We start from the raw sequence: 27,606 nt of genomic DNA on the forward strand, positions 1-27,606 counted from the left end.
CTTGCCCACACTGCTGCACAGTGGACTGGTGTGCTCACCCCTCTCCTCCATAAAATCCTAAACTCCTTGAGGGCAGGGATCTTATCTTGCTTGTCTTTGGGACCTCATTCCTGGCACTTAGGGAGTTCCATGTATATTTGCCAATAAATCCCCCTGTCTCCTGGGCTCCAGGGACAGCAACTTGATGAATGTCAGAACACTGTGATAAATTAAAAGTCATTGTATGATGTGGCTGTGGACACAGACAAAGACTGTGCTGCTAGTAACATCATGTCGGGCTGGGAACACCACTGGTCAATAGGAATGTTTACTTTGGGACAGAACCTTTGGCTTGTGGGGAAAATGGCCCAGAGCCCCCACTAGGTGTGTCACTGTGGCCTGTAGGAACTGTCTGCAATAGGGACGGGGCTATCCAGCTGGTGTGGTCTGCCCTGTCTGCCCTCATGTGTCTCTACAGGCCCAGGGTCTCAGTTAATATTTTTTTATAACTGCATGGATTCTTTTTAAATCACATGAAACTAGTTGTGTTGTTGAGGACAAGAAGCTCAGAAGAAACTTCCTCTGTATCTGCATCTCTCTCACTGCCTGAAGAGAGCAGGCTCCCATGAAGGAAGCAGAAAAGTTCCCAGAAGGTCTGTGGGTCCCAGACACACTCTATGTTCACTCGTGCCTCTGTGCCATCCCACTGGCATTCCCTCCTCCGAGAACGCCCTTCCCCTCGTTACCCCCAACCTTTTGTCCAGGACCCCACTCGTGCACCTTCCCTGTCAGGTCTTCCTGCAATAAAGGGGTCTGGTGCAGTCCCTTCAGAGTTCTTCTGATTCAACACTGGTCATTTTCACAAGTTCAAAGCAGTCTTAGGGCCAGAACGAGGAGTTGGCAGGCAGGTCCTATGTCTGCACCTCAAGTAGTAACAGGGCCTGCAGTGATGGGGAAAATGTGTCCACTAGGTCGGAAGGAGTTGCCCCAAGGCTTTGCACTCCAGCATGTGGTGTGACGGGGCATGAGATGCAGACTAGAGGCCTAGAGATGAGGTCAGAGGACAGCTGGCGAGCTGAGAACTAGGATTTTAAAAGCCGTGAATCCTCAGCAAACAAGACCATTAGGTCTTTCTGCCACAGATGCCTCAGAGCAGCATCCTGGGAATCCGCGAAGGAGCACTGGTGAAGGGGCTGTGCCCAAGGTACGGATCTGAGGGAGACTGAAGAACCTACATGCACACCCCCGTTCCATCACTCACTAGCAAGATCATAAGCTTGGCTTCTCTCAATTTATGAGCTCACCGCTTTCCTCAGCTATAAAATGGTCTCCCGGGGAACTGGAACTAGATTCCTGAGCCACTTTTCTGGAAGATGTGAACAACTCATCCAGAGACACATTCCAGGCTTCCCGGGGGTTCCCTGTGCAGAAGAGATGCCCATGAGGACGTGTCCACTTTGTGATTGTCTCTGACATCATTCGGCTCGCGATCTCTTTAAACCGTTTACAGAACGCTCTGACATTCACAATGCATTCTCGTTGCACCGTCCCATCAGCCACTCTTACAAACGGGAAGACCTGGGCCCGTAACTGGCCACTGTCACCCTGCAGAGACCAGAGCGCCGGGGATCTGCTCCGCACAGACACCGCGGGCCAGCCCGGCGCCCGCCCGGGGGGCGGGGCCACGGCGCGGGGCGGGGGCCGGCGCGAGTCACGTGACGCCCGGCCCGGAAGCGCTCGCTCCCGAGACCCCCGGGTGACGGGGTCGGGAGCTGCCGTCGGGAGCGAGCGGGTAGGTCGCGGGGGTCCCTGCAGTTTCCCGCTCACCGCATCCGCCGCCATGGCCTGGACCAAATACCAGCTGTTCCTGGCTGGGCTCATGCTCGTCACCGGCTCCATCAACACGCTCTCGGCCAAGTGAGTCCGGGCCCGGCCGGGAGGGGAGGGGGCTCAGCCGGACCTGCCGCGGCCCGCAAGGGCGCCGGCGACCCAGCGCACTTTCCTCGTCCTCCTCCTTCTCGGCTCTCCTTTCCCGGCTTCACCGGCTCGCCTCGTTTCTCCGGTCGGTTCACGCGGTTTTGGGGCCCCCAAGGGGCGCGAGGCCCGGGGAAATACGGGCCGAGGCCGTGTCGCCGGCTGGAGGATCCGAGCCCCCGGCTTTGATCGCTGTGTGCTTGATCCCGGCGAGTCACCTCCCGACTCCATGCCTCAATTTCTTCATCTTTAAACGGAAGGGTCGGACCAGTTCCTCTCCGGCCCCTTCCAACGCTGGCTGGAGGCCGGGCCCTTCAGGAGCTTTGGGCAGGGGTGGGGTGAAGGGGCACTCCCGCACTTTTGCACACCGGCTACAATAGAAGCCATGAGGGCCGGGTGAGCAGTGAGCGTGGAAGGCTGCCGCGACAGAGATGGGGGTACCCCATGGGCTTCTCATTGAGGAGAGGTCAAAGCTGGCCCTTGACATTTTGGTGGGATTTCTACATGTGGCCAGACGTGGCTGCAGGGAACTGCAAGGCCACATCGAAGTGTCTCGTAACTAGCACCAAATGCCCAGGCCGCATTTTATCCCACAATCAAAGAAGGGCTTTTGAGCAGGGAGTGACGTGTTAAAGGTGATATGATGAACCGGGTGGTCAAGATGAAGAGTAGTTTCGTGCAGGGGAAACCACTGGGAGGCTGCTGCAGAGCAGATGAGGGAGGGAAGAGGGGGCAGTGAGGCAGGCAAGGAGGGGACAGGTGGGAGAGACCAGGTGCAGAATGAAGCCATAAGGCCTGACCCACAGGATCGAGAGAGAGAGAGACAGAGACAGAGACAGAGACAGAGACAGTGAGACAGTGACCCCTCCAGGGTTTCTGCCTGGGAGAACAGAAGTGTCATGAACCCAGACAGGGAGGGCAGGTGCACAGTTCAGCTGTGATGCATGAAGGTGAGGTGCTTGTGGGACCAGGAAGACAGACCCCAGGAGGTTAGGGATTGAGGACCCGGGGCTGTCACGAGGCCAAGGGTTTGAGCATAGCCTCCTCTGTAATGTACAGGAGACCCAGAAGGCAGCCCCTTCTCTTGGCAGTGCTTTGTCGCTTGCTCTGCCCCCACCTCAAGGCAGGGCCCTCCTGCCCCCTCAGTTTACCATTTCAGAACCCCCAGTACCCGGATCCTGGCCTTTTTCTGAACCGATTCCAAAAGGCATTTGGAGAAGAGTAGACAGTGGCCCTGTCCCAGCCAGACCTCACTTCCAGCTGGGCCCTGCCAGGCTCCACAGCAATGCAGAGTCACACCAGTCACCCGCTGGGCTGTGCTCGAGGCCCTCTGGGCAGTAGGGGGCTAGTCATCTCTTATTCATTGTTGAAGTGTTTGTTCAAATGCTCCAGAGGAGAGGCCTGGGAGAGAGGTATCCAGTTCAATTCATCAGCCTTGTATAAGGTACCGACAGGGTGTGAAGCACTGTCTGGACTCAAACTCAGAAGGTTTGAGAAGCTTAGAATCAGAGGTGAAGGGGACAGAGCATACACATTTGACAACCAGTGTCCTCCCTTCTCCAAAGGAAGTGCAGCTCTGGGTGGACCCCACCCCCCCCCCCCCCCCCCCCCCCCATCCCATCTCTGGTTTGTTTGTGTCTATGTTTTGAACTGGTCTCCTGAGCCCTGTGGCCTCCTTAACTGTAAAGGAGACTCAACACGAGAGCTCCCATCTCAGGATCTGAATGTAGCAGAACAAGTCGTCTGTCTGTCCATCTGTCATACCCTCCAAGGCCTCAGTCAAATGTTTAGGGAGTGGCTATAGGTCTGCCAGGGCTTCTGCCCCACGGAGAGTCAAGATGGCCAGTTATTACTGGGGTAAACTGACTCAGCTCCTTCCTGGCCAGGTAGGAGGCCCTGGGATCCTTGGCCTCAGGAGGCCTTGCCCTTGGAGGCTGCCTGAGGGGCAGGAAAGAGACTCCCATGTGGGGACCCAGGCTTTGGCCCCGTCCCCTGCCAGGTAGCCTGATGTGGGGCCTCTCAGGAACCTCCCTACCTCAAATGGGCCCCAGAATTGGACCCTAAACAGTGTTCTGAGGCCAGACTTTGAGAAGGACGCCCTCAGAGAGAAGATGTGAGAGAGCGGCTGTGTACATCCTGATGGGAATTATCGATTTGCAATCACACTCTGACCTGCAGTTTCTGGCAGGACAGACAGACTAGAAGGTGACCACAGCGAGTGCTAAGCAGCCGCTATAACCAGGGCCTGGCCCTGCTGTGGCTGCCTTTCATGTGTCGTTTAATGCACTCTCGTAACCGGCCTATGAGGGGGATAAACTCCCTGTCCCGGGATCAGGAGACTGAGCTATGGAGAGATGGAATCGCTTGCCCGAGTTCAACTCAGCTGGTCAGTGGCAGAGTTTATATTGAGCCAAAGTAATCTGGCTTGAGAATCCAGGCTCCTAACGATCACTATGGGATGAGGCTAGGGACTTCTCAAGTCATTTTTCAGGGCATTTAAAGCTGTTAGAAACGTAGAAACCACCCATCCTAACCCCCACAATTTATAGTCTAGGTCCCACGAGAAGTTTCTTTTTGTGACTAGCTGGCTGGTGTCAGAGTGGGGACCAGAAGCTAGGTCTCAGCATTTTAGTCCAGTCCTTTTACAGTGGCAGTGTCCCAAAGTCCCACTTCCTTGGGGATCGCCTCTCGCATCTCCCCAGGGAGAGCAGCCAAGCCTGGCCCATGGAAGTTGTAGTCCCACAAGCGACAGCTCCCCTCCCTGCCGCCAGAGTGCCCTCCCTCTGGGACTGGGCAGCAAAGCTCTGTCCCAGCCCAGGGGATCCTGCCGTCACCCTGCTTCGTTTCCCCCTGGAGGCAGGGGGCCACTCACGGTTCTCATTTAGTGTCTCCAGTAGCCTCTTTCAGTTCCTTGACCTGTAAAATGTCCGGGGAAGGGGGAGCACCACAGGGCGGCTGTCCCCTGGAGGAGGCCACTCTGCCTGCTCAGCAGGTCTGGTGGGTAGGCTGCAGGAGACAGGCCTGCCCTTGCTGAGATGGGGGCAGGGGTCACATACCCACAGCAGAAAGCCACCCATCGGCCTGGCCCTTTAGCCCTGTCCCTGGGCCTCGGCAAAGGGCCCTTCCAGTCCAGCGGTCGCTTCTCCTTTCTGTGGCTGCTTTCGCCCCCGCTCACCGGGACCTTCTGCTCATGCGTCTCCTGCACAGCAGACAATCCCCACTCCCTCAGCACTGCTTAGGGCTGTGCCTGAACGAGTGTCTGTCCGTGAGGTCCTGCCCATTTTGGAGCCCCGTTCTCCTGAATCCAGCTGGGCTTCTGCATGTCCAGAGCCAGGGTCAAGCAGAGGCTTACTAAGTAAGGCTCAGGTGCCCTCCTAAATGTCGCAGGCTGTGAAGGCCACCCAGCCAGAGAGGGGCGAGGGGGTGACTTCCCCTCCAACAGGCCCCTGGGGTGGGGACCCTGCCACAAAAGTGGCAGGAAGCCTGGGACCCCTGGGTCTCTAATAGGGAAGGACCCCCTGTCCTTCCTGTGCCAGCTCGAACTTCTGCCTTGGTGGCTGACCCCACCCTTAAATTCCAGGAGCTGGCCTGGGATAATTGCCTCAAAGGGGTTCCTGCACCAGCCACAGAAAGCCTTAAACCAGGAGGGCAGCGTGTAGAGTGAAAAGAGTGCAAGGCATGGGAGTTTATGGGATTAGACGAGTCACTGGGCCTCTCCAAGCCTCAGGTTCATCTGTAAAATGGGCTTGACTTCCCTCCCTTCTTCCCAGACGCAGGGTAGGCTCTACTGAGGAAGATTGGGTAATACTTAGATGAGAGGTCGCGTGATCGTTTATCACCGACTGCTGTGACACCAAAGAGCGGAGCAGCCCTGCAGCCTTGCTGGAGATCCCAGGCAGGAGAAAGACGCTGACTCACTGGGCTTAACAAGCTGGGGGCGCCAAAGGAAGTGGCAGAGATTCTGTGGGGAACTGGACACCCAACTGTCAGTCTGAGCGAGCCACATCAGTCACTTCCTCAGTCTGTCGGCCCCCACTGCCCTCGCGTGCCCACGCACACCTCTCAGAACGCTGAGCTCTGAGTTTGGCCAGGCCGGAGTGACTCACCCCCAGCCAGGGGACCCCACCCCCGGCCTGCCGAGGCCCCTCCTAAAAGAAGCCGGTCTCCTAGCTCAGTCGGTAGAGTGTGCGACTCTTGATCTCAGGATTGTGAGTTCGAGCCCCATGTTGGGTGCAGAGATTACTTTAAAATTTTTTTTTTAATGTAAAGAAAAAATTATAAAAGAAGCCAGTCTCTGCCAGCAGAAGGCATCTCCTCATGTAGCGTCAGCCTGACTCTCGGGGGTCCCCACAGGCCTCCCCTTCTGCCCACGTGACCATGGCAGAGCCGGCCTCTCCACTTCAGCCAGGGGAGTGGGAAAAATCTGGAATAAGAAGGTGATGGGAGAGGGGCACCTGGGTGGCTCAGTCGGTTAATGACCTGCCTCCGGCTCGGGTCATGATCCCAGGGTCCTGCGATCGAGTCCCACATCGGGCTCCTTGCTCAGCAGGGAGCCTGCTTCTCCCTCTGCCTGCCTCTCTCCCTGCTTGTGCTCTGTCTCTCTCTGACAAATAAATAAATAAAATCTTAAGAAAAAAAAAAAAGAGGGTGATGGGAGAAATTCATGGAACTGGAAGTGGAGACCCCTGGGATCTAGCCTTTCTCGGCACCAGATGAGCCCTCTGTCCCTCAAGAAGGGGCTTCCACACATGCCCTCGCCTTAAGCTTGTAGTTGACCTTCATGGGCTTGGCAAAACCTCCCTTGTTCCTCCTGGAGGAGCCCTGGCTCCAGCTACAGGAATTTCCATCTCCAACTTGCTTTGGGGCAGTTGGCTCTGCACTTTGGTAAAGCAGGACCTCTTTACGCTTCCTTGCTTCTCTTCTGTTATACTCAGTTGCCTCACCCAGGCCCTCCCAGAGTGCTCTTTCTGCAAGAGAAAGCCTGAGTTGGAGAGCAGACCTGCCTTGAGGGGGGCCACACCGTTGTCTGTGGCCCCCACCTGCAACCCATGTCCTGTCCGGCCTGGGGATCCCAGAGCCAGAACTTGCAGCAGATGGGGCAGAAATGAGACCCCACAGAGCGGGTGGTTTCTTTAGTTGTGACTTTCTTCGCCCCATTGGTACTGGGACTGGTTACAGCCTAGTCCCCTGACCCAGATTTCTCTCCACGTTTCCAACGGGTCCTGTGAGACCTTCTTGCCACCCTTCAGCTCTCCTTTGACCCTCACCATTCCCAAGAACCACAAGCCCTCCTAACTGCCCCTCCTGGCATCTCTGGGGTGGGCGGGGTCTCCCGCTGAGAGCTCGCTCACTGTGAGCTAAGTTTGCCCTAGCCCTGGTTTGTTCACTGGCCCTGGAGTGTGTTCAGATCAGTGAATAGATGTGGTCTCGCCCTCAGGGCTGATGGGGAATTCTACCACCATTCAGCCTGCCCTTCCTGCTGCCAGCTTCCAGGCGTCCCCTGTCCCCTCCCCAAACTCAGGGCACAGGGAAGCCAGCGATGACCCAGCCCTAACCAGTGTCCCAGGCTTGCAGCCCTGTGAGGCGCACAGAAACAAAAGCCTTCCCCCTGCCTTTTGAAACCTCAGGCTGGTTGCTGAAATGAGCCAGCGGAGAAGGGCCGGGGACTACCATGTGGCTGCTCTTGACAGACATTGTTTGGAAAGACATTTAAGAAAAAGAAGTCCTGAGTCTTGTAGTTTAGAGACAGCCACCGCCTAGGCGTGGGGTGCTGCAAAAGGAAAGGGTCCAGGGCCCACAGGACACTGCCGTGGGTCCGCATTGACTCGAGTCAGCTGCGTGATGTGACAGACTCCATTAGAGCCGTGGCAGCAAATGACAGGATGTGCAACATGAAGGAGGGGCTGCTGTCTTGCCAGGCTCGGTCCTGGCCAGATCCCATGCACTTACCTCGGGGCCTGGGCCCACCTGAGTGCTTCCAGAAGTCAGCAGCCACGGGAGTGAAAGGTTAGGAACAGCTGGGGCTGTTTAGCCACAAGATGAGAAGATTCGAAAGAAGGTAAGAAAGTCTCCGAATATCTAAAGGACTTTTTTTTTTTTTTAAGGTTTTATTTACTTATTTGTCAGAGAGAGAGAGAGCACAAGCAGGGGGAGAGGGAGAAGCGCACAAGGCCTGATCCCAGGACCCGGGGATCATGACCTGAGCCGAAGGCAGACGCTTAACTGACTGAGTCACCCAGGCGCCCCTAAAGGACTTTTAAATGAAAGAGATTAGATGAGACCCCAGGGACCCAACGAAGCCCAGCAAGAGTGAAATTGGGGACAGGAGCTTTAGTGCAAGGGCGGCAGACAGTGCAGAATGACTGGTGGTAGCTGCCCACGGCGCTCTGCCGCAGAGGATTCTGGGCTTGCGTCTGGGGTTGCTAGGGAAGCGTGCCAGACTCAGTGATGCCATCTGGCAGGGTGCTGGCCGGGAAGCCGCTCCACTAGTGCCATGTACTTGCCACCTGCTTCCCAGTTAGTGCTAGAAAGACCCTCCAAACGCTGCAGGTTATAGGAAGGTGACCAGGTGTGTCAAGCAGTCATTTCCCAAGGGCCCAATGCCCTTGCAGACCACAGGCTCCTGATATTTTTTGTGCCATCGGTCCATTTGACACTCTGGTAAAGCCTAGAATATTGTTTTTAAATGTGCATTTAGGGGCGCCTGGGTGGCTCAGATGGTTAAGCATCTGCCTTCGGCTCAGGTCATGATCTCAGGGTCCTGGGATGGAGCCCCGCATCGGGCTCCCAGCTCAGTGGGGAGTCTGCTTCTCCCTCTTCCTCTGCCTCCCCCCTGCTTGTGCTCTCTCTGCCTCTCTCTCTCAAATGAATGGGTAAAATCTTTTTTAAAAAAAATGCAATTAAAGGTTTGGACTACAGAAAAAGTCACTTATGTTGAAATAAAGTTATCAAAACATTGAAAAAGCCAATTTGTGCTATAGTAATATCGTGTGTATACAGTTCTTGACACAGAATATTATAAGCAGTGGGTCTAATTACTGTGATTTTGTAGTAGCGATGATTGTAAATGCCACTTCCTGGTTCCTGCAAGGACTCTGATGTGCCACCGAGAAGAGTAGCCGTGACTTGTGTGTGTGACAAAGTCACAGGTACTGCGGGGCTACATTCACAACGTGAGGAAGTGCTACATTTCAGCTAAAGGTTTCTGCCCCGCCCCCCCCCTTTGCTGTCCACAATCCCAGATGAAGACTTCCTGCTGCGGGAGCTGGCCTCTTGGAGAGGGAGTCTCACGCCAAGCCAGGTCCCCGAAGTCTGGCCTCGGCGTTGAGAGGAGCGAGCTTGTCCACAGATACCGGGGCCAGAGTTGCAGAGCCAGCGCACTGCCAAGGGTTTGACCTTCTCTGTCTCTCCGCTGCAGGTGGGCAGACAACTTCGTGGCCCCAGGCTGTGGAGGGATCAAGGAGCACAGCTTCCAGCATCCCTTTCTCCAGGTATCTGCCCAATCCATCCCCACCTCCTATCGCCCGGGGCTCAGGTCAGGTGTCCCCTGTGAGGCCCTGCTGCTTCCTGACCTGGGGTGGAGCCTGCCTCTACTCCCAGAAGAGCCATCACTCTCTCCCTCCCTCCCCGGAACAGAGGCCAGGATGTGAGTGCCCACGGAATGGGGCAGAGGGCACAGCCCTCTCTGGGAGAGCTGCATGATTCCCGGGGAGCAGTCATGCCCTGGACACTGGAAGGCCAGCCCTCACACGTCCACGTCAGGACCCATTTGGAACACATCAACCCCAGTAGCAAAACCGGCTTGCCATCCATGGGAAGCCCAGACTCCACTGGGGTAGGGCAGGCAACATAAATGGAAGGCACCGTATGGCCAAACTGGGAAGCAGAGGCTCATATTTCAGCCCCTGCTCTCCCAGCAATTTGCTCTGTGACCCTAAGTAAGTTCCTGAGCTTCTCTGGGCCTCCGTTTCTCCATCTGGAACATGACCAGAGGTTGGCCTAGATCGGTGGTTTTCAGACCAGGCCCTGTGCAGCCTTAGGGTTTCCGTTGAGATGTTTCTAGGGGTTAGGGCTTAGGCCTAGGAGGTAGTCTCTGGCCTTCCACACACAGCAGCTCTGCTTTTGTCTGGTTTAGGTGTCAAGTCATAGGTAAGCTTTTGTGTGAAGACGGGCTGTGTTAAAATTTTGTCAAAGGTGATTCTCCTTCCATCTCTGAACTTGTAGGGTTCTGTCCCTGCAGGCAGTGGGCATGTTCCTGGGGGAGTTGTCCTGCCTGGCGGCCTTCTTCCTGCTCCGGTGCAGAGCTGCGAGGCACCCAGATGCCAGCATGGATCCCCAGCAGCCCTTCAACCCCCTTCTTTTCCTGCCCCCTGCCCTGTGCGACATGACAGGGACCAGCATCATGTATGTGGGTGAGTAGCCAGGCCAGGCTGAGAAGGGCCCGAGGGGGCACTGGTGAAACAGCCACCCCTACCCCTGCTCACCTCAGCCCTGCCTCTTCCCAGACTTACACACGCATGTGCATGCGTGCGAGCAAGATTTACTGAGCACATACTTATGTGCAAGGTGTGTCTTCAGCCCTGAGGGCACCTCAGGGACTAGATAGCCTTGGCCCTCAGGAGCTAATATCGTGTGTCTCTCCTCTCCCAGCCCTGAACATGACGAGTGCCTCCAGTTTCCAGATGCTCCGGGGCGCAGTGATCATATTCACGGGCCTATTCTCAGTGGCCTTCCTGGGGCGGAGGCTGGCGCTGAGCCAGTGGCTGGGCATCCTTGCCACCATCGTGGGGCTGGTGGTTGTGGGCCTGGCCGACCTCCTGAGCAAGCATGATGATCAGCACAAGCTCAGCGAAGTGATCACAGGTGCAGTGAGGGTCGGGGACCCAGGGGCTGCCCATCTCGTCCTGTCATCCCTGGGAGCCCAGCACAGTCAGTCAGCAGACTTTTTGCAAGCTCTTCTCTATGCCCAGCCCTGGGTGTGGGTGCATGGGGGACGCGGGCCTGCATCTGCTCTTGAGGTGATGGATAGAGTGCAGAAAAGCACAAGCAGCATGAGAGGGAGCGGGAGGCCAGAGGAGGGAGGTTTGTGCTGTGACACACACACAAATTGCTGGGTCCGGGATGGGGAGGGACTGAGTGTCTATTGAGTGTTTAGCAAGTACCCAGCCCGGCAGCCTCTTCGACAATGACGGGACCCCTCTGGTCCTCAGAGGATGGACTAAACCAGAAACGTCTATCACCAAGCCTTGTGCATCTCAGAAGACCTGCTTATTACCCCGCTGTGCCCCTCACAGTCCCAGGCGGGCCTCTGGATCTTCTGGAGCCTCGGCCCAGAGTGGTAACGGTGCCTGCCCTGCTGGCCTGCCCCACCTCTCAGGGGCCAGGAGACCAGGCATGGGGCTGTCATGACTGCCTCACGAACTATATGCTACCCTGCCAAATCGGGGGCTCTGGGGGTTATCGTGTCCCTATGGGAGCCATCTACCCCAGCACTGGGCCCACCCCCCTGCCGAGGGCCCCGTGGCCATGCTCCATCCTCGCCCGCCACCCCCACCCCATGCAGCCCAGCCTTACCCTGGCTCGCTTCCCCACAGGGGACCTGTTGATCATCATGGCCCAGATCATCGTCTCCATCCAGATGGTGCTCGAGGAGAAGTTCGTCTACAGGCATAATGTGCACCCGCTGCGGGCGGTTGGCACTGAGGGTGTGTGAGCACAGGGGCTGAGAGGGGTAGCTGCTGGGGGGGCACCCTGGACGGTGGCATGTGGATGCACAAGCAGGAGTGCAGGGCAAGGTGCCGGGGTCCACGGGGAGGGGATGAGCCCCCGCCCCCAATCCTCCCTCCCTTCCCGATGTGTGTGCTGACAGAGACTGACCCAGGAGCTGGGGGGGCACGAGGTCGAGGATGAAGGGGATGCACGGCCCACTCTGGAGGAGTTGGTCAACAGGGAAGGACCAGACAGTGCCTTTGAGCTCAGACCACTTGTGCTCAAGTGCTGTTTCACTTGACAAGCACATCTGAGTGTCTTCAGGATGGGGAAGGTGGTGGTCGAGCTACAACAAGAGTGGGAAGGAGGGAAAGTTCCAGACAGAGCAAAGACATGGGGAGCTGGCCATGAGTGTCAAAACATAGTAAGGAGTGGTTGGTGAGATACAGGTTTGATGTTGGGACACTGATCGGGAATTGAATAGGTCAAGGTCTTATTATGGAGAACCTTGAATGTCAGGCAAGTGGATTTAATCCAGACTTTAAATGACAGACAGGGTGGAACCACCAAAAGTTTTTGAACAGGGAAGTAACTACCAAAACCTTTAAGCTTTAAAAATACGAGGCCAGCAGGGCAGATGAGCACAGCACGGGCCATGTGTGGCCTGTGGACCCGGCAGGGAGCTGTGCGTGCACCACGGGCTCCTGGCACAACGTTAATCATCTCGATCCACTGCATTATCAAGCACATTGTTGTATCCACTCGGTTTCTTCCCCAGTGAGGCTTTCTGAATGGAGCAGTGCATTGATTCACATTCTGGTCCACTCCTGGTCACAGACCAGTGACCCTGAATTAGAGAACACTTGTTTTTCCACGCTTGTGAGAGCAGTGTCCTGGTTGCAGCTGCCATTCTTTTGTAAATGCATACAACAGAATTTAGGAATGACAGAGAACATTGGAAGGGTAGCTATTATTTTGTGAAAGTGCGTGTCTGGGTACGCACCTGTGCATACATACACCGGTCACGATATAAAATGTATTTATTATTCTTGGTCCAGTCAGAAAACATGATTAAAGTGGAGAAGGGCAGCTAGGGCCCCCTCAGTAGGCCGCTCTGAACTCTGGATGAACAGGAAGGAGCTGGTGTGAGGCCGCCAAGAGGGGTGGCCCACCAGGAGGTTGGCCGGGAGGGAGACCAGCGGAGCCCCTGCTGGGTGGGCTGAGCTGGGGATGGGGAGGGGTGGGGCGGGAGCTGAGCAGAGAGTGCAGTGTGCTTCCTCCACCCCCACAGGCCTCTTTGGCTTCGTGATCCTGTCCCTGCTGCTGGTGCCCATGTACTACATCCCCGCCGGCTCCTTCAGTGGAAACCCCCGAGGGACGCTGGAGGACACGCTGGACGCCTTCTGCCAGGTGGGCCGACAGCCGCTCATCGCCCTGGCGCTGCTGGGCAACATCAGCAGCATCGCCTTCTTCAACTTTGCGGGCATCAGCGTCACCAAAGAACTGAGCGCCACCACCCGCATGGTGCTGGACAGCCTGCGCACCATTGTCATCTGGGCACTGAGCCTGGCGCTGGGCTGGGAGGCCTTCCACCCTCTGCAGATCCTGGGCTTCTTCATCCTCCTGATGGGCACCGCCCTCTACAATGGGCTGCACCGCCCGCTGCTGACTCGCCTGGCCAGGGGTCGCCCACCCTCAGCAGAAGAGGGCGAGCATGAGAGACTGCTCGCTGGTGCTCGGACTCCCATCAATGATGCCAGCTGAGCCTCTGGTGGGTTCTCTGCTGCTACCTGGATGCACCTTGTCCACCCTGAGGCCGAGGCCACACAGTGGACAGTGTCCTGTCCCCAAGGCCTCACCCTGCCCCTCCTCACAGACCCCCGAGCCCCCCAGAGCAGCTGCTGCCACAGGAGATGACCAGACACCCAGGTCCTCCTTTGTCACCACCCCCGGCAGCCCCCACAGGCCTGAGTGCGGTGACCCTACGCCCTGCCAGGTTCCCACCCCACACCCCCCAAGCCCCTCCTGCAGCACTAGCACTAAATCATGAAGTGGTATCGCAGGAACTAACATCCCTAAGATTTCCTCCTAAATCATACACTAAATTTGGTTCTCCAGAGAAGAGAGGTCAGTGAACAAATTCAAACCGGAACTAAGCGCCATATTTTCTAGAACTTGTAGGCTCTTCGCTAACCCTGTCTTGGAGACCTAAGTTTTAGCTGGACTCTGCCACAAACACAGCATATGTCCCCCAGCCCATTAGCTACTGGCCCTGGGCCTTTGGGTCCTTGTCTGTAAAGCAGAAGGTGCAGTTGCTGCGGCTTCAGTACCTTCCAGCCTCTGCGGGGCCCACCCTGCGGGAGAGGAGGAGCCCGTTCCTTGGAACGGACCCTTTGCCCACAGTGCCTCCTCCCCGTGCCAGTGTTAGTCCTTGCTCCCACGCTCTCAAGGCCTCCCTGCCTGCGGGAGATGTCGGGATTTCCAAGCAGCCCTTAATAGCAGCTTCTATGAACTCTTCACCTTCCATTTTAAAGATGAAAAGACTGAGGCCCAGGGACGTAAGTGGTCTTGTAAGAAGACTCTCCTGCTGTGGACTCTGGCCATGCACTTGGGATCCAGAGCACATCTGGACCTCAACCCCACCCCCAGCAACCTGACTCCCTAGATATCCCTCCAGGGTGATGAATTTACAGCACCGCACCATTTAGAGTAATTCTGGTATCCTAGGCATGTGTTAAATGCTCAGCGGTAATCCTCTGGCGTAACAACCTGCTCAGGTGCGTGCAGATGAAGCCGTGGCCCAGAGGTGGTTAACTGGCTTCCTCACGGAACCAGCAGTCCAAGCTAGGTTTGCCTGATTCCAAACCTGCAGCTCCACCCACCGTACAGGTCTCTGGGGTCGTCGGGGTAAATTTCCCATGGCCGGGGTAAAAGCTTCATGTGCTGTTGCCCTCCCCACCCTGAAGAGAGGGGACTGGTATTGGGGGCCCCAAGGAGCGGAGCAGCTCTTCCTTATGGAGTTCCTCACTCCGTGGCAGTTTCTGGAACCTCAGACCATTTTTCTGGGCAGCTCAATCATAAAACAAAACACCGAATGCCTTCCTTAAAATAGATTCTGGGGGAAGGGATCTTTGACAAACAAAGCCCTCAGGCTGTGTGGAAATCAGCAGGTTATTACAGTTTGTTGGGAGAGGAGGGCCTCTCCATGCCACCAGCTCCGAGTCCCAGGGGCCCCGGAGTTTTTGTGGGTCACAGTGTGTGCCACAAAAGGAAATGGAGGGTAAGTGTGGTGGGGACTCCAGCCGCCCTGTCCAAAACAACTGGGACCTTACAGTGTCGTTCTAGGCTCTGTTTTTAAAAACAAAAGGGAAATTGGCAGTGTGGCTTTTTTTTTTTTTTTTTTTTTTTTTTAATGGGAGGGAAGGAGCACAAGGGTTAAACATCAGGCCTGCCACCAAATCAGGCAAATCACTTTAGCTCTGGAGCTTTGGGTCTTCACATCTCTAAAGTGGGAAAGCCGGCCCTCCATCTTGCTGGATGAACGCAAAAATCACGTGAGATAATAAATCGAAGGTGCCTGTAAATGCCAGCGCACAGTGGACTGTCATGTCAGGCCGCACTGCCCACCAGAGTGGTCTGCCGGGGGCACGGAAGTCCCAGCAGAGGCCCAACACGGAGCATCAGTTTTTGCTCAGAGGGGAAGAAATGTTTTAAAATACACCATCATGGAAAAAAATACACCATCTTTGAGGAGAATACAAAATTCCCATCTATTTTAAGACAAAACAAGATGCCTCAAGAACACTTTATGCCGACGGTAGATACCCTCCCAGCCCCCGGAGATGCGTTCACTCTCTCCTGTCGCTCGGGTGCTCTGGAGGGTGAGTTCGAGAGGCCTTGCTGGTCGTGTGGGCAGGAGGGTAAGGACCACCACTCTCTCGCTGAGTGGAGTAAGGGGGTTTGGAATGGTGGAAGTTTGGTGTGGAGGTTCCAAACCCCAAAATCAGAACTGACTGGTAATGGGCTTCTGTAAACATCAGTTCGAAGACTGTAATTTAAACCATGTGCATCGTAGCCGACTGCTCAATCCCTGCCCCTTGCAAAGTGGTCTTGGAGGGAAGCCTAAGGCAGGTGGTACCTGCAGGACCGCGATGTAGCACCTGGGGTGGCCCTCGGGCTCCTCCACCAGGAATCTGCCCGCAAGGCAGAGATTTAGCACCATACCAAGTGGTTCCATTTGCCTTCACTTTGTACAAAGGTCTCTGCTAGTTTGACAAACAGCGGTCTCAAAGAGGTCAGATCTCTGACCCCTGCTGAGGACAGCAGGAGGAGTGGAGCATAGGGCCTCCTGGTGTAGAGGAAAGAAGCAGAATCAGAAGTCAGCTGTGTTCGCAGCCCCACTTCGACTTTGGGTGACTTTGGACAAGTCATGTGACCTCTTAAGACCTTAGCTACCTAAGAGGTTCTCAGCATTACTAAATATGTATACCTCCCTGACGCGCTTACAGATTAACCTCATGCTTTCATATTTGCCTTGGTTAAAAGCCCCTTTGGCCTTTTGTTGACTACATCCTTTCTAAACTTAAGGTCAACAGGGAATTTCCCCTAGCTATAAAAGTTTATAAATCATCCATCTTCATTTGGAACACTTGTCAAAAAATATCAGTGAAGGATTACTATCTCAGAATTTAGCCAACTATATTGGGAATGGATGTGCTCCAAGGGCTGTGGATCTGTGAAAGAAAAACAGGAGACAAATGTGTAAAGAAAGAATTCCAGCACAGTGTGATGTGCACAAGAGGCCTTTGTATGAGATACAAAGGAGGCTGTATAGGAGTGATCAGCTAACAGCCGAGAACCAGAGAGCTCCACTTGAGCTGGATGTTAAAGACTGGGCAAGAGTCCCCGGGGAGACTTCCTCCAGGAGGAAGGAACAGCTTGTAAAAAAGCACAGAAACCTGTAAGTGATGTATTCAAGAACTGCAGGTAAGTAGACAGGTATGCCAATGAGCATGCAATGCTAAAAGTGGCCAGAGACAAGGTCAGAGAGGTGGACAGGCGCCCAGGTGGTGCTTTTAGATTTTGCTGAGGCATGAGAACTCTGTCTGTAGACAGTAGAGTACCCTGGGGGAGTTTTAGGCAAGGGAGTGATGTGCTCCAAATTGCTGTTTGGAAAGATCACTAAAGGCAGAGACCAGTGAAACAACGTTTAATTAGAGTCTGAACTAGAGAAATGGTGAATGAATGCAAGAGCCATTCAAGGAGTAGACCAACATTTTTAGAGCCCTTGGCTGTCGGATCTTCTGTTGCATAAGCCACCACCAAAGAGTGGGTCTTCTGGACCAGACTGCTCACCCCACCCTCCATCACAGTAGAACCACGAGTGTCCCCAGCTACAGCTGCTTCCCTTTTCTTTCCTGCCTTCCTTTGCCCTCATTTTCCCTCATTTTAAAACTCATAAAATACACACAACAAAACACCATTTTGACCGTTGTGAAGTGTTCAGTGGCATTAAATTCTCGTCGTTGTGCAGCGGTCACCACCATCCATCCCCAGAACTTTTTTATCTTCCCAAACTGAAACTCTGTACCCACTCAACACTACTCCCCATTCCTCCTTTCCCGTGAGCCCCAGACAACCACTATCCTACTTTCTATGAATTTGACTACTCTAGGTACCTAATGTAAGTGGAATCATACAGTAGTTCTCCTTTTGTGTCTCTTGTGTTTTGCTTACCACAATGCCTTCAAGGTTTATTCATGTTGTAACATATGTCAGAATTTACTTTCTTTTTAAGGCTGAATACTATCTCATTGTATGTATGCACTACATTTTGTTTATTCATCCATTTGGACATTTTGGGCTATTGTGAATAACATTGCTGTGAGCAAATACCCGTTCAAGTCCCTGCTTTTAATTCTTTTGAATGTATACCCAGAGGCGGAATTGCTGGATCATATGGTCATTCTACATTTAATTTTTTTGGCTGATCAACATACTATTTTCCACTCTGGCTGCACCGGTGGACAAGGGTTCCATGAAATCACTGATTTCGTAATGACATTTTCCCTGATTAGGATACATGTTAACTGGAGAACGTTTAGAAAATGCAAGAAAACAAAGTGTAGAAAATAAAATCTCCTTTTTTCTAACTATCCAGATGTATATTTGGCCGGAAGGCGTATTATCTCCAACATGAAGGGAAGGGGTCGTTTCCCTAGGAGGATTCTACTGCAGTGCTGGAGAGTGGGATCCAAGACATGGTCATATCCTGGCTGTCCCACGACCCCAGTCATCAATAACGTTCATGCAGTTAAACTGGCTTCTGAGCCATATTCGTGGGATGTTCCTGGGAGGGTCACAGGGGCGACAAGGGGTTGTCCCATTCTCTGGGGGTCTGTCTCCTCATCTTTAAAAACCACTTCAGGGTTGATAGGGCAAAACACAAAATGTTTTAATAAAGTGATTTCTCTTGAGAAACGCGTTCTACAAACGCACTAACTACATCTTCAGGGTAGAGCTTTCTTTTTCCAGCCACAGAGTGCCCGAGGACGAAGGTCCGATCCCTCAGAACTGAGCACCCGCCCCAGCGGGCAGAGGGCAGAAGTTCCCGCCTCCTTTCACTTCTCCAGGTTCCCATTGGCTGATTCCTACCGTCGATCCGCTACGTCCCCGCTCTCTCCTCCTATCGCCGCTAGCCTTCCGGCCTGTGCTCTCATTGGCCCTCCCCGCAGTCGCTCAGCGCCAGGGGCGTTCCAGAGGCAGCCACTGGGAGTTGCTGAATTCTGGTTTTAAAAAACGCCGCCAGTGAAGTGGCAGTGCGGGCTCTGGAACCGCGGTGGCGCGGGGGACGGCCGGAGCGCTCACCTGGTCGGGCACGCGGCCGGGACGTTCCCGGGCTTCTCCCCGGACGCTAGCCTCTGTGCCCGGACCCCGAAGGCCGAGAAGAAGCTGCGGGTCCGCCACCCTCCGAGCCCGCCATGGGCCCGCGCCGCCGGAGCCGCAAGCCCGAGGTCCCAAAGAGGCGCACGGTGAGCCCGGCCGCCGGCACACCCCGGCGGGGCCCCTCAGGTAACCGGCCGCGGCCCCTGGTCCTCGAGCCGGCCTCCTTGCAGCCTGGCTGTGATCCGCGTGCCCATTTCACAGACCAGAAAACCGAGCTCACTTGCGGAGCCCGGGTCCGAATCTCCCGACTTCCGGCTGGCGCTCCCCTGCGGACGGGCAAAGCCCTGCTGCGGGTCGCACCTGCTCGGGCCCGGCCCAAGTTCCAGGCCCCGCAAGGGACTGGGGAAAGCAGGTCGGAGGAGGAGAAAGGATGGCCCAGGCGGCCTGGCTCCAAATACTAATTCTTGCTACAGCTCGCATTTAAGTAATTGCCACTAACCAGTAATTGTGTTCAACTCCTTCCGTGAATTATCTCAAGTTTACATTGTGCCCATTTTACAGATGAGAAAACTGATGCACAGACAGGCCCGGTAACTTGGAACAAGGTCACACAGCTTGCTCCAGCAGACAGGATTTTTAAGTGTTTGTGCTTTTTCCAAATTGCAAAATTATCGGCCGCTTTTTGTGACAATTTCAAACAGTTCTACTTCTGGAAGGTGCCCTTCCAGGTGTCCTTATGCGTGTGTGTGTTTCTTCAGTAGTGGCGTTTTTGGGCATTAAGTAGAGTGCTCTCACCTTGTTCCCTTCCTGAGGTTTTGGGCCGTGAAAGAAGACAGATCTGTGGTCCTGTGGTCTGGTGGATGGGAGACCCACCCGGCAAGAACTGTTCCTTGTGGCAACCACTGCTTTACTTGTCTCCTGCTCCATAGTTAAGAGCAGGGTGAAAAAAGTGTATCATGGGTTATTTTCTTTCCTGAACCTTATATTTTTTTTTTAAGATTTTATTTATTTATTTGACAGAGAGACAGACACAGAGAGAACACAAGCAGGGGGAGCAACAGAGGGAGAGGGAGAAGCAGACTCCCCGCTGAGCAGGGAGCCAGACCTGGGGCTCGATCCCAGGACTCTGGGATCATGACCTGAGCCAAAGGCAGATGCTCAACCCACTAAGCCACCCAGGCGCCCCTTTCCTGAACCTTAATAACCTTTGCATCCAGCCAACTTGCTGAATTCTCTTAATTCTATTGTTCAGTTGCTTTGCTTGAAATGATTGAGTAGGTTATTGTCTGCAAATAAGGACTTTTTTTTTCTTTTTTTTTTTTTAGATTGATTTATTTATTTGACACAGAGAGAGAGAGAGAGAGCACAAGCAGGGGGAGCGGCAGAGGGAGAGGGTGCAGAGAGGGAGCAGACTCCCCACTGCGCAGGCTTCATCTGAGGATCCCTAGATCATGACCTGAGCCAAAGGCAGACAAGACGCTTAACCGACTGAGCCATCCAGGCGCCCCTGCAAATAAGGACTTTTGAATCTTCTTTTTCACTTTTATATATTTTATTTCTTAGTGTATTTTATTAGTGAGGCCCTGAGATTAGTACTGAAATAAGAGCAGTGTTTTGGCCATCTTTGTCCTGTTTTTTCCTTTCTTTCTTTTCTTTTTCTTTCTTTTTTTTTAAGTAGGCTCCACGCCCAGAGTGGAGCCCAACCTGGAGCTTGAACTCACGGCCCTGAGATCAAGACTTGAGCTGAGATCAAGAGCCCTGCGCTTCACCGACTGAGCCACCCAGGCGCCCCCCTCCCATTTCTATTTTTAACACAAATACTGTTAAGTATGTTGTTTGCTGTTGCTTGGACTCCTGGTTAAATCAAATGTTTTATCTCAAATGGACACTCTGGGCTAGAGATACAAACGTGAGCGTGGTTGATGTGATGTGTGATATCACCTCCTGCTTTTCCATTCTCCCCATTGACTCTTCCATACCTTTTTCTTCAAATTCCTACAACTCCAGCCCCCCAACTCACTCTCAGCTGATGATGACCTTGTTGCATGTTTGCTTCACTGACGAAACAAGCCTCCAGACGGCATTTCCCTTATCTTCTCACAACAGAGAACCCCGGTCTCCCCTTTGTATCAAAAGCCACTCCTGCTACACGGGCTCCTGGTCATCTTTTTCTCTCAGCTTTGCGGGGCTTTCTGTTAGCCTTTCCACCAGCACTTAGAATTAAACTCATACTCCTTACATTGGCATTCCACAAATGTGCTCTGCTCTTTCTGATCTAAAGAAAAAGAGCAGGGGTGTTTCCTGTCCCCACACCTCTGTCTCTCCTAGTCCCCATTTCTCTCTAGTGCCTTTCATAGCCACCTTTTTGTAAACGGCCAGACTTAAGATGACTTAATACTGCGCACGTGTGTGTTTCCCCTCTTCCCAGGCACCCTGGAAGCCCTTCTAGTCTGCCTCCCCACAACTGCTTCCCCTTCTTCTGGTGCACGGGAAGTACTCTTGTCAAGGTCACCAGCTACTTTAGTGTTGCCAAATCCAATAGACGCGTCTGTGTCCTTCTCTTGCTCTGAGAAGCATTTGACACAGGGGGCCACTTTCTCCTAGAAACACTCTATCCCCTTGGCACACACTCTGCCGTTCCTGCCTAGTGTTCTTTACTGCCCGTGCCACCTCTCCACTACAACTTGATGTTGGACTCCTTGCTGTCCACCTTTCTTTCCTTCCCCAAGCGGTCCCATCCATTCCCAGGGCCCTGCATACCGCTCCCACATCAACCACGCTCACGTTTGTATCTCTAGCCCAGATCTCTCCTCGGACTCCAGATCCCCATATCCAGCTGCCTTTCTACCTGGGTTTGTCAGTGGAACATGTCTAAAACCAAACTCTTGATTACTCCCCTCCAGGCTCGACATCTGCAGTTTTCCCCCATTTCAGGAAATGGCACAGGCACCCCCTAGTTGTGTAAGCCAGAAACCTAGGAGACAGTCTCTTATCCCCAAACACAAGTACCTTCCGGCCGTTCTACCTCCAGGTCACATCCTTCATCACAGCACTTGTCATCTCTACTCCCACCCGCTAGTCCCAGCCGCCTGTGCCCTAACCTGGCTGCTACTCTTCTTCCACTCTCGTCCCTCGCGCAGCTGGACTCCTCGTTAAAACGTCAATAGAGGGCGCCTGGGTGGCGCAGTCGGTTAAGCGACTGCCCTCGGCTCAGGTCATGATCCTGGAGTCTCAGAATCGAGTCCCGCGTGGGGCTCCCTGCTGAGCAGGGAGCCTGCTTCTCCCTCTGACCCTCCCCCCTTCCTGCTCTCTCTCTCAAAGAAATAAATATTTAAATAAAATAAAATGTCAATAGATCTGGGCGCCTGGGTGGTACAGTTGGTTGAGCGTCTGACTCTTGGTTTCCGCTCAGGTCCTGATCTCAAGCTTATGGTGGGTGGGCTCTGCGCTCAGCGGGGAGTCTGCTTGAGGTTCTGTCTCTCTCTGTCCCTCCCCCCCGCTCATGCGCATGAGCATGGGGGGGGGGGGCGAGCAGATACTCAGGACCCTGAGATCCTGAACTGAGCTGAAGTCAGACTCTTAACCGAGCACCCAGGTGCCCAATAAGTAAATCTTTAAAAAATTAATAAATAAAATGTAAGTGGATCACCTCTCTGTCTTGGTTAAAACTCTCCCATAGCGGCGCCTGGGTGGCTCAGTCGTTAAGCGTCTGCCTTCAGCTCAGGTCATGATCCCGGGGTCCTGGGATCGAGCCCCGCATCAGGCTCCCTGCTCCACAGGAAGCCTGCTTCTCCCTCTCCCACTCCCCCTGCTTGTTCCCTCTCTCGCTGTGTCTCTGTCAAATAAATAAATAAAATCTTTAAAGAAAAGAAAAGAAAACTCTCCCATAGCTTCCCATTACTTTGGGATTAAATCCCAACTCGGTATGTTGGCACTGCAAGACCCAACGATTGAATATCTAACCCCAGTTCTTTCCCATGATCTCTCTAGTTGGTTACTTTTCATAACCACTTGTTCCGGGGCCGGATTTCAGGTCTTCTCTTACACGTCTGAGGCTATTACGCATATTTCTCTCCAAGTCTCTTTTTTCTCTGTTAACTCAGATTCCTCCAGTATTGGTTATTTTGTTTGTTGAGTTTGGTTCCTTCCTTTCATGGTGGTGTCCTTCTCACATTGGTGAGATTTGGTTATGTTCATCTTTCCATTGTCTGTGACTGCTGTGTCTGTCTATTAAAGGCTGCCTCCAAGTGAGTGTGGATAGTGGACCAGTGGCAGGGGAGGCAGATGCCAGTAGCCTGACTCCTGAGTGTGGGGCTTCCCTCCTGAATGTCACCAGTCCCCTGATCTCTGGCCCGCGTTCCCCACCCAGAGATAACATCTCCAGGGCCCGCTGCGTGGCACAGGCATCTCTGGATTGCCTCACTGTACCCATTTGCTCATGCAGCTCTTCTAACACTTTGTAATTCGGTCACTATTAAATCCCTCCTGTGGATTTACTACTTGGTGTGGCTTCTCTTTCCTCGGTTGGACCTTGAGTAACATTTCTGAAGCTAATTTTCTCCTTCAAAATGTTAGTTTTTGGGGCGCCTGGGTGACTCAGTCGGTTGGGCGTCGCCTTCAGCTCAGGTTATGATCTCAGGGTCCTAGGATCGAGCCCCGAGTCAGGCTCCCTGCTCAGTGGGGAGCCTGTTTCTCCCTCTCCCTCTGCCTGCTGTTCCCCCCTGCTTGTGCTCTCTCTCTCTCTCTCTGTCAAATAATTAATCCTATTAAAAAAAGTATTAGTTTTCATGGAGGTTTGTTCTCTTTTTATTCTTTGTTCAGCTTCTGAGCGGTTTACTGATTTTTGTTGTTCCTTGGTTTTATTTATCTAACAATTGTACTGTTTTTTGTTTGTTTTACTCTTTTTTTTTAAAATTTGATTTCATATGGATTTTTTTTTTTTTTTAGATTTTATTTATTTATTCATGAGAGACAGAGAGAGAGAGAGGCAGAGGGGGAAGCAGGCTCCCAAGGAGCAGGGAGCCCAATGCAGGACATGATCCCAAGACCCCGGGATCATGACCTGAGCCAAAGGCAGACGCTTAACCATCTGAGCCACCCAGGCGCCCTTGTTTTACTCTCTTTTTCATTAATTTATTATACTATCTGGAACATTTGGTTATCTTCTTTTGGTTTATTTTAATAATTCTCTTCCTAACACTTGAGTTGAATGCTGAGCTCAGCTGCCTTTTCAAGCTTTTGTTTTCTAATGGAGAATCAGTCTTGAGCCTGTGCATTTTCTTCTAGTACTATTTAGCTATAGCTCATAAGCTTTGAGATGTAGACTTTTGATTCACTTCTAAATAGTCTAATGTCAATTAAGTTTCCTCTTCAACACAAGAATTAGAAGTTTTTTGTTTGTTTGGGGTTTTTGGGGGGGATTCTTGTGTTTTTAATTTCAAATCAGAGAGTTTGGCTTTTTTGACCTCTACCTTTGGGAATATTTTTAAGATTTTTTTTTTTGTTAGAACTGGTCTTTGAGCCAAAGGCTCTGGCTCCATAGCCCACTGGCCCAGCACAGGGACCGAGTTATGCCACGTCTGAGGTCTCTTCTTGGCCACAAATAAGCTCTGGCCAATTGTCTTTACTTCTTTGGGCCTCAGGATAACTGAGACAGGGAATTGTGTTAGAGAACCTCTCAATTTCTTCCCAGCTCTTAAAAAAAAAAAAAAAAAAAAAGACTTAAACATAAAATAACTGAGTTTCCAATCTATATGAGAAAGATAGAAGAAATTCCCAAAGTACTGCGGGGCTCAGAGGAGGGAGGTGATCTATCAGTTTGGAAGCAATTGCGAATCAGGAAAGGCTTCACGGAAGAGTTGGCATTTAAGATAATACCCTCAAAGGATTTTTATTGAGGATAAGATCCTCGGGATCACTCATTCATTTAACAAATATTTATGTAGCATCTATCCACTGTTCTCCAGTTGCTGAAGATAATCAGAGTAAATGGTAGACCGAAATCCCTGCTTTTGTGGAGCGTATAGTAGACCAGTGATCTGACAGTTTGCCTGTCGCAGCCACGCTGAGAGGCACCACTACTGACCACGACCCTTGCTGACCCAACTCTTTTGCTCAGGCACTTCCTCCCGTCAGCGTGGTCCCCGGAGATACCGGGTTCTGAAGGAGATCCGAACGCTTCAGAAGAGCACAGCCCTGTTGATAAGGAAGAGCCCCTTCAGCCGCCTGGTGAGCTCCACCAACCCCCATGCTGCCTCCTTTCTTTAAATCTCCCAGGTAGTGGGGACCCATTCATCTCTTGCCTGAATGGCTAAGGAAACCTCTTCTCTAACCTGGAAGAGGACTCTTCATTTTTGGAAAACATGAGCCCACTGAAGGCACCTTCTGGTTCTTTATGGAATTAATTTCTAACCCCCACCACCTCTGAAACTGTGCCCTTTGATTATATAAATAGGAACTCTCTCATCCATCCATGCTTTGAGCTCCCTTCCTGCCCTGAGAGATACCCTCCTACTCTCCCTACCACCAACAGGACGCATGCCAATTCCATAGCTCCCAGGAGTTGACACCGGTGACTAGTTAGGTCCTAAGATTAAGGGTCACAAAGGTATCACAGAAATGAAGATTCATAGAAACTCATGGAGAGAATCTTCCCCTTGAATCTCTCTTCTTTTACTGTCTACTCCTCCCCTCTCCCCCCCCCCCCCGCCTTGCTCCCCATCCCCCTCCTTCACAGGCAAGAGAGATATGCGTTAAATTCACTCGAGGGGTGGACTTCTCTTGGCAAGCCCAGGCCCTGTTGGCCCTACAAGAGGTAAGAAGGGGGCCCAGGTACGGTTGCGTGGGGATGGGGGAAAGGCGTTCTGGAATTCCACAGGGCTGACTGAGGCATGCCACACGTTGACTCTTGCCTCTTTGAAGACAGCATCAAGGAACACCCGGGGTTTGGAGGCCGGATCCTTGTGTGGTGGTAGCAGAATTCCCAGGCACAGTCCACCCTCATTCTGTGGGCAGCATTTCAGACAGTGCTGGGAGCCCTCAGAGACCAAGGGCGGCGGGGCTCCAAGAACAAAGCCGCCCCTGCCCCGTCGTATGTCAGTCTTTGGACTTGTCTCTCTGCCCCCAGGCCGCAGAAGCATTTCTAGTTCATCTCTTTGAGGACGCCTACCTTCTGTCCTTACATGCCGGCCGCGTTACTCTCTTCCCGAAGGATGTGCAGCTGGCCAGGAGGATCCGAGGCATTCAGGAAGGGCTTGGCTGAGCCCCTGCCCCGATCTCTGTAAGCCTTTCCTGCCCGCCGCAGAGAGAGTGCCCTTTGGGGAAGAAGCCCCCAGCCTCTCATCCCTGCGATGGGAGTTTCTCTGAAGGAATTTCCATCCGTGGTCCCTTGCTGTCTCACCTTCCCTTTGTTCTCTAGGAAAGGTCTGACTTGGTTTTAGCTTGAATGCTTGGGGTTCTATGGCTCCTGCCCTTTTGTACAATGTTAAATAAAAATATTTATCTATCTACTGATGTCCAGACGACATGAGTCTGTCAGAGTTCAGCCTCTGTTTTACAAGGACCAGATGACTCATTGTGATGAAGAGAAGTTTTGCTTTTGAAAATGCCTTGGTAGTAAATGTGATACCTGACTTTCAGGGATGACACCAGAGCCTCTGTCCAGAGCCAGGAACAGATCCGTGGAGGGTAAGGAGGCATCTGGACTCACTGTCCCTGAGCAGGGTGCATATCGCTTTTGTAATTGGTTCTTTCAAGAAGGAGAAGACTGCGTGGCTTTCCTCTGTAACAGAGGTAATATATGAGAAAATCAACAGCATTCCAAAGGACTGAGAATTCTTTTTAGATGATGAGACTCCAAGGTTCGCTTCAGTTTGCAAATGATTCACATGACTGCTGAATGATTTTGAAGACATCAGACTTCTGGGCTATGGAAAAAATGGATATTTGCTTATTATTTTAGATGTTCCTGTACCGCTTACATTTTTTGCCATACGTATATTTACTTTTCTTTGAAACATAAGGGAAGAAAATAAAAGGCAACCACTTCGTTCAGTTGCACAGAAGAACCTGGAACATCTGCACACAAATCTGTCCTTCGGTTAAGCTCACCCTGAGCGGCAGCAGCAAGTGAGGCGTGGACCGGGACTGCCAACTGTGTAGCTTTTTAAAAAACTCAGTTGGGGTTAAAATAGAAAATCTTTAATTCCTGATGTTCTGGTTCCTTTGAGTAAATTCCTGTCAAATTCATTCAGAAATTTGTAAATCATAGACAACATATCATGATTTATACTTTAGAATTTTTCATCCCGGGATTTTAAAGGGCCTTTTCAAAGTTTTTACAGGTGTTTTTATAACTTCTTTGTGCAGAGATAATAAAAATAAGAATACTTCTTTAATGAGAAAACTGTAAAGCAAAGTTACAGTTACTGCACGCAGAGATGCTACATTTTTGGTGTGTTCATGTTCAGTTCTCCATTTGTACACCTTGTTGCAAGCAGCCGCCATTTAAACAAGAGAATGGAGGAATGTGTTTTGGGCTCCAGTGGAGTAGGGTGTGCGCGGATAAAAACCTTGCCCTTCTGTTATAACCGAAAGCAGCTGAAGAGATTTCCAGAGAAATGGAAAGGGCCACCGGAAGACTTTTAGACTTTGCATGTGATGGAAATGATTAGTGAGGGTGGACCTCTGACAATGATGTGTCAGGTGACCAAGTTCTTAGACGAACTGAAGGGAAGGACCAAGTTCTGTTGTTGAATAAATTTTAACCCTTTGGAAAAACCTCTTCCTGTTCAATATCAAGTCCTATTTATATAGACATTCGAATAAAGTGTATCTATCGATGAATATATTTAAAGTTCTTCTCAGAGTATTAATTAATTAGAAGATTATAGTCTGCCTTGGGGCGCCTTGGTGTTTCAGTCGGTTAAGCAACTGCCTTCAGCTCAGGTCATGATCTCTGGTTCCTGGGATCGAGCCCCACATCGGGCTCCCTGCTCAGCAGGGAGCTGCTTCTCCCTTTCCCCCCCCCCCCCCCCCACCCTGTTGCTCTCTCTCACTCTC

The 27,606-nt window shown here is 52.4% G+C and overlaps 2 protein-coding genes across 6 annotated transcripts in view; both read left to right on the forward strand.

Moving 5' to 3' along the window:
* The first annotated feature begins 1,685 nt into the window (after positions 1-1,685).
* On the forward strand, positions 1,686-17,813 carry SLC35F6 (solute carrier family 35 member F6). Of its 3 annotated transcripts, XM_025867883.2 has the most exons (6): positions 1,687-1,896; positions 9,371-9,443; positions 10,193-10,364; positions 10,603-10,815; positions 11,547-11,657; positions 12,953-17,813. In XM_025867883.2, exons 1-6 carry the CDS (start codon positions 1,820-1,822, stop codon positions 13,423-13,425), a joined length of 1,119 nt encoding a protein of 372 aa, XP_025723668.1. In that variant the 5' UTR covers positions 1,687-1,819; the 3' UTR covers positions 13,426-17,813. The 3 variants fall into 3 exon arrangements, with proteins under 3 accessions (XP_073753226.1, XP_025723669.1, XP_025723668.1); XM_073897125.1 differs by lacking the exon at positions 11,547-11,657 and having other exon boundaries at positions 1,686-1,896; XM_025867884.2 differs by lacking the exon at positions 10,603-10,815 and having other exon boundaries at positions 1,686-1,896.
* A 651-nt stretch (positions 17,814-18,464) lies between these two features.
* The window catches only part of CENPA (centromere protein A), a 77,431-nt gene continuing 68,289 nt past the window's right edge, over positions 18,465-27,606 (forward strand). The window contains exons 1-5 of one of the 3 annotated variants that reach the window (XM_025867887.2): positions 18,465-18,732; positions 24,665-24,774; positions 25,283-25,360; positions 25,673-25,825; positions 26,185-27,592. In XM_025867887.2, coding sequence (XP_025723672.1) covers positions 18,642-18,732; positions 24,665-24,774; positions 25,283-25,360; positions 25,673-25,807 — 414 coding nt within the window. In that variant the 5' untranslated portion in view covers positions 18,465-18,641 and the 3' untranslated portion in view covers positions 25,808-25,825; positions 26,185-27,592. Of the gene's footprint in view, positions 18,733-24,664; positions 24,775-25,282; positions 25,361-25,672; positions 27,593-27,606 lie in introns of those variants that run through there. The other 2 variants (XR_012379651.1, XM_025867885.2) reach the window with 2 other exon arrangements.

This window comes from Callorhinus ursinus, unplaced genomic scaffold, assembly GCF_003265705.2.
Source record: "Callorhinus ursinus isolate GAN/ISIS: 27379988/994484 unplaced genomic scaffold, GSC_fseal_2.0 scaffold10, whole genome shotgun sequence".
Lineage (NCBI taxonomy): Eukaryota > Metazoa > Chordata > Mammalia > Carnivora > Otariidae > Callorhinus > Callorhinus ursinus.

What these genes read in the sequence shown, in the direction of transcription:
- SLC35F6 (XM_025867883.2), top strand. Translation starts at nt 1,820, where the DNA reads ATGGCCTGGACCAAATACCAGCTGTTCCTGGCTGGGCTCATGCTCGTC. An exon ending in GACCAGCATCATGTATGTGG is followed by an intron (nt 10,365 to 10,602) that starts GTGAGTAGCCAG and finishes CTCCTCTCCCAG; the next exon opens with CCCTGAACATGACGAGTGCC. An exon ending in GCTCAGCGAAGTGATCACAG is followed by an intron (nt 10,816 to 11,546) that starts GTGCAGTGAGGG and finishes GCTTCCCCACAG; the next exon opens with GGGACCTGTTGATCATCATG.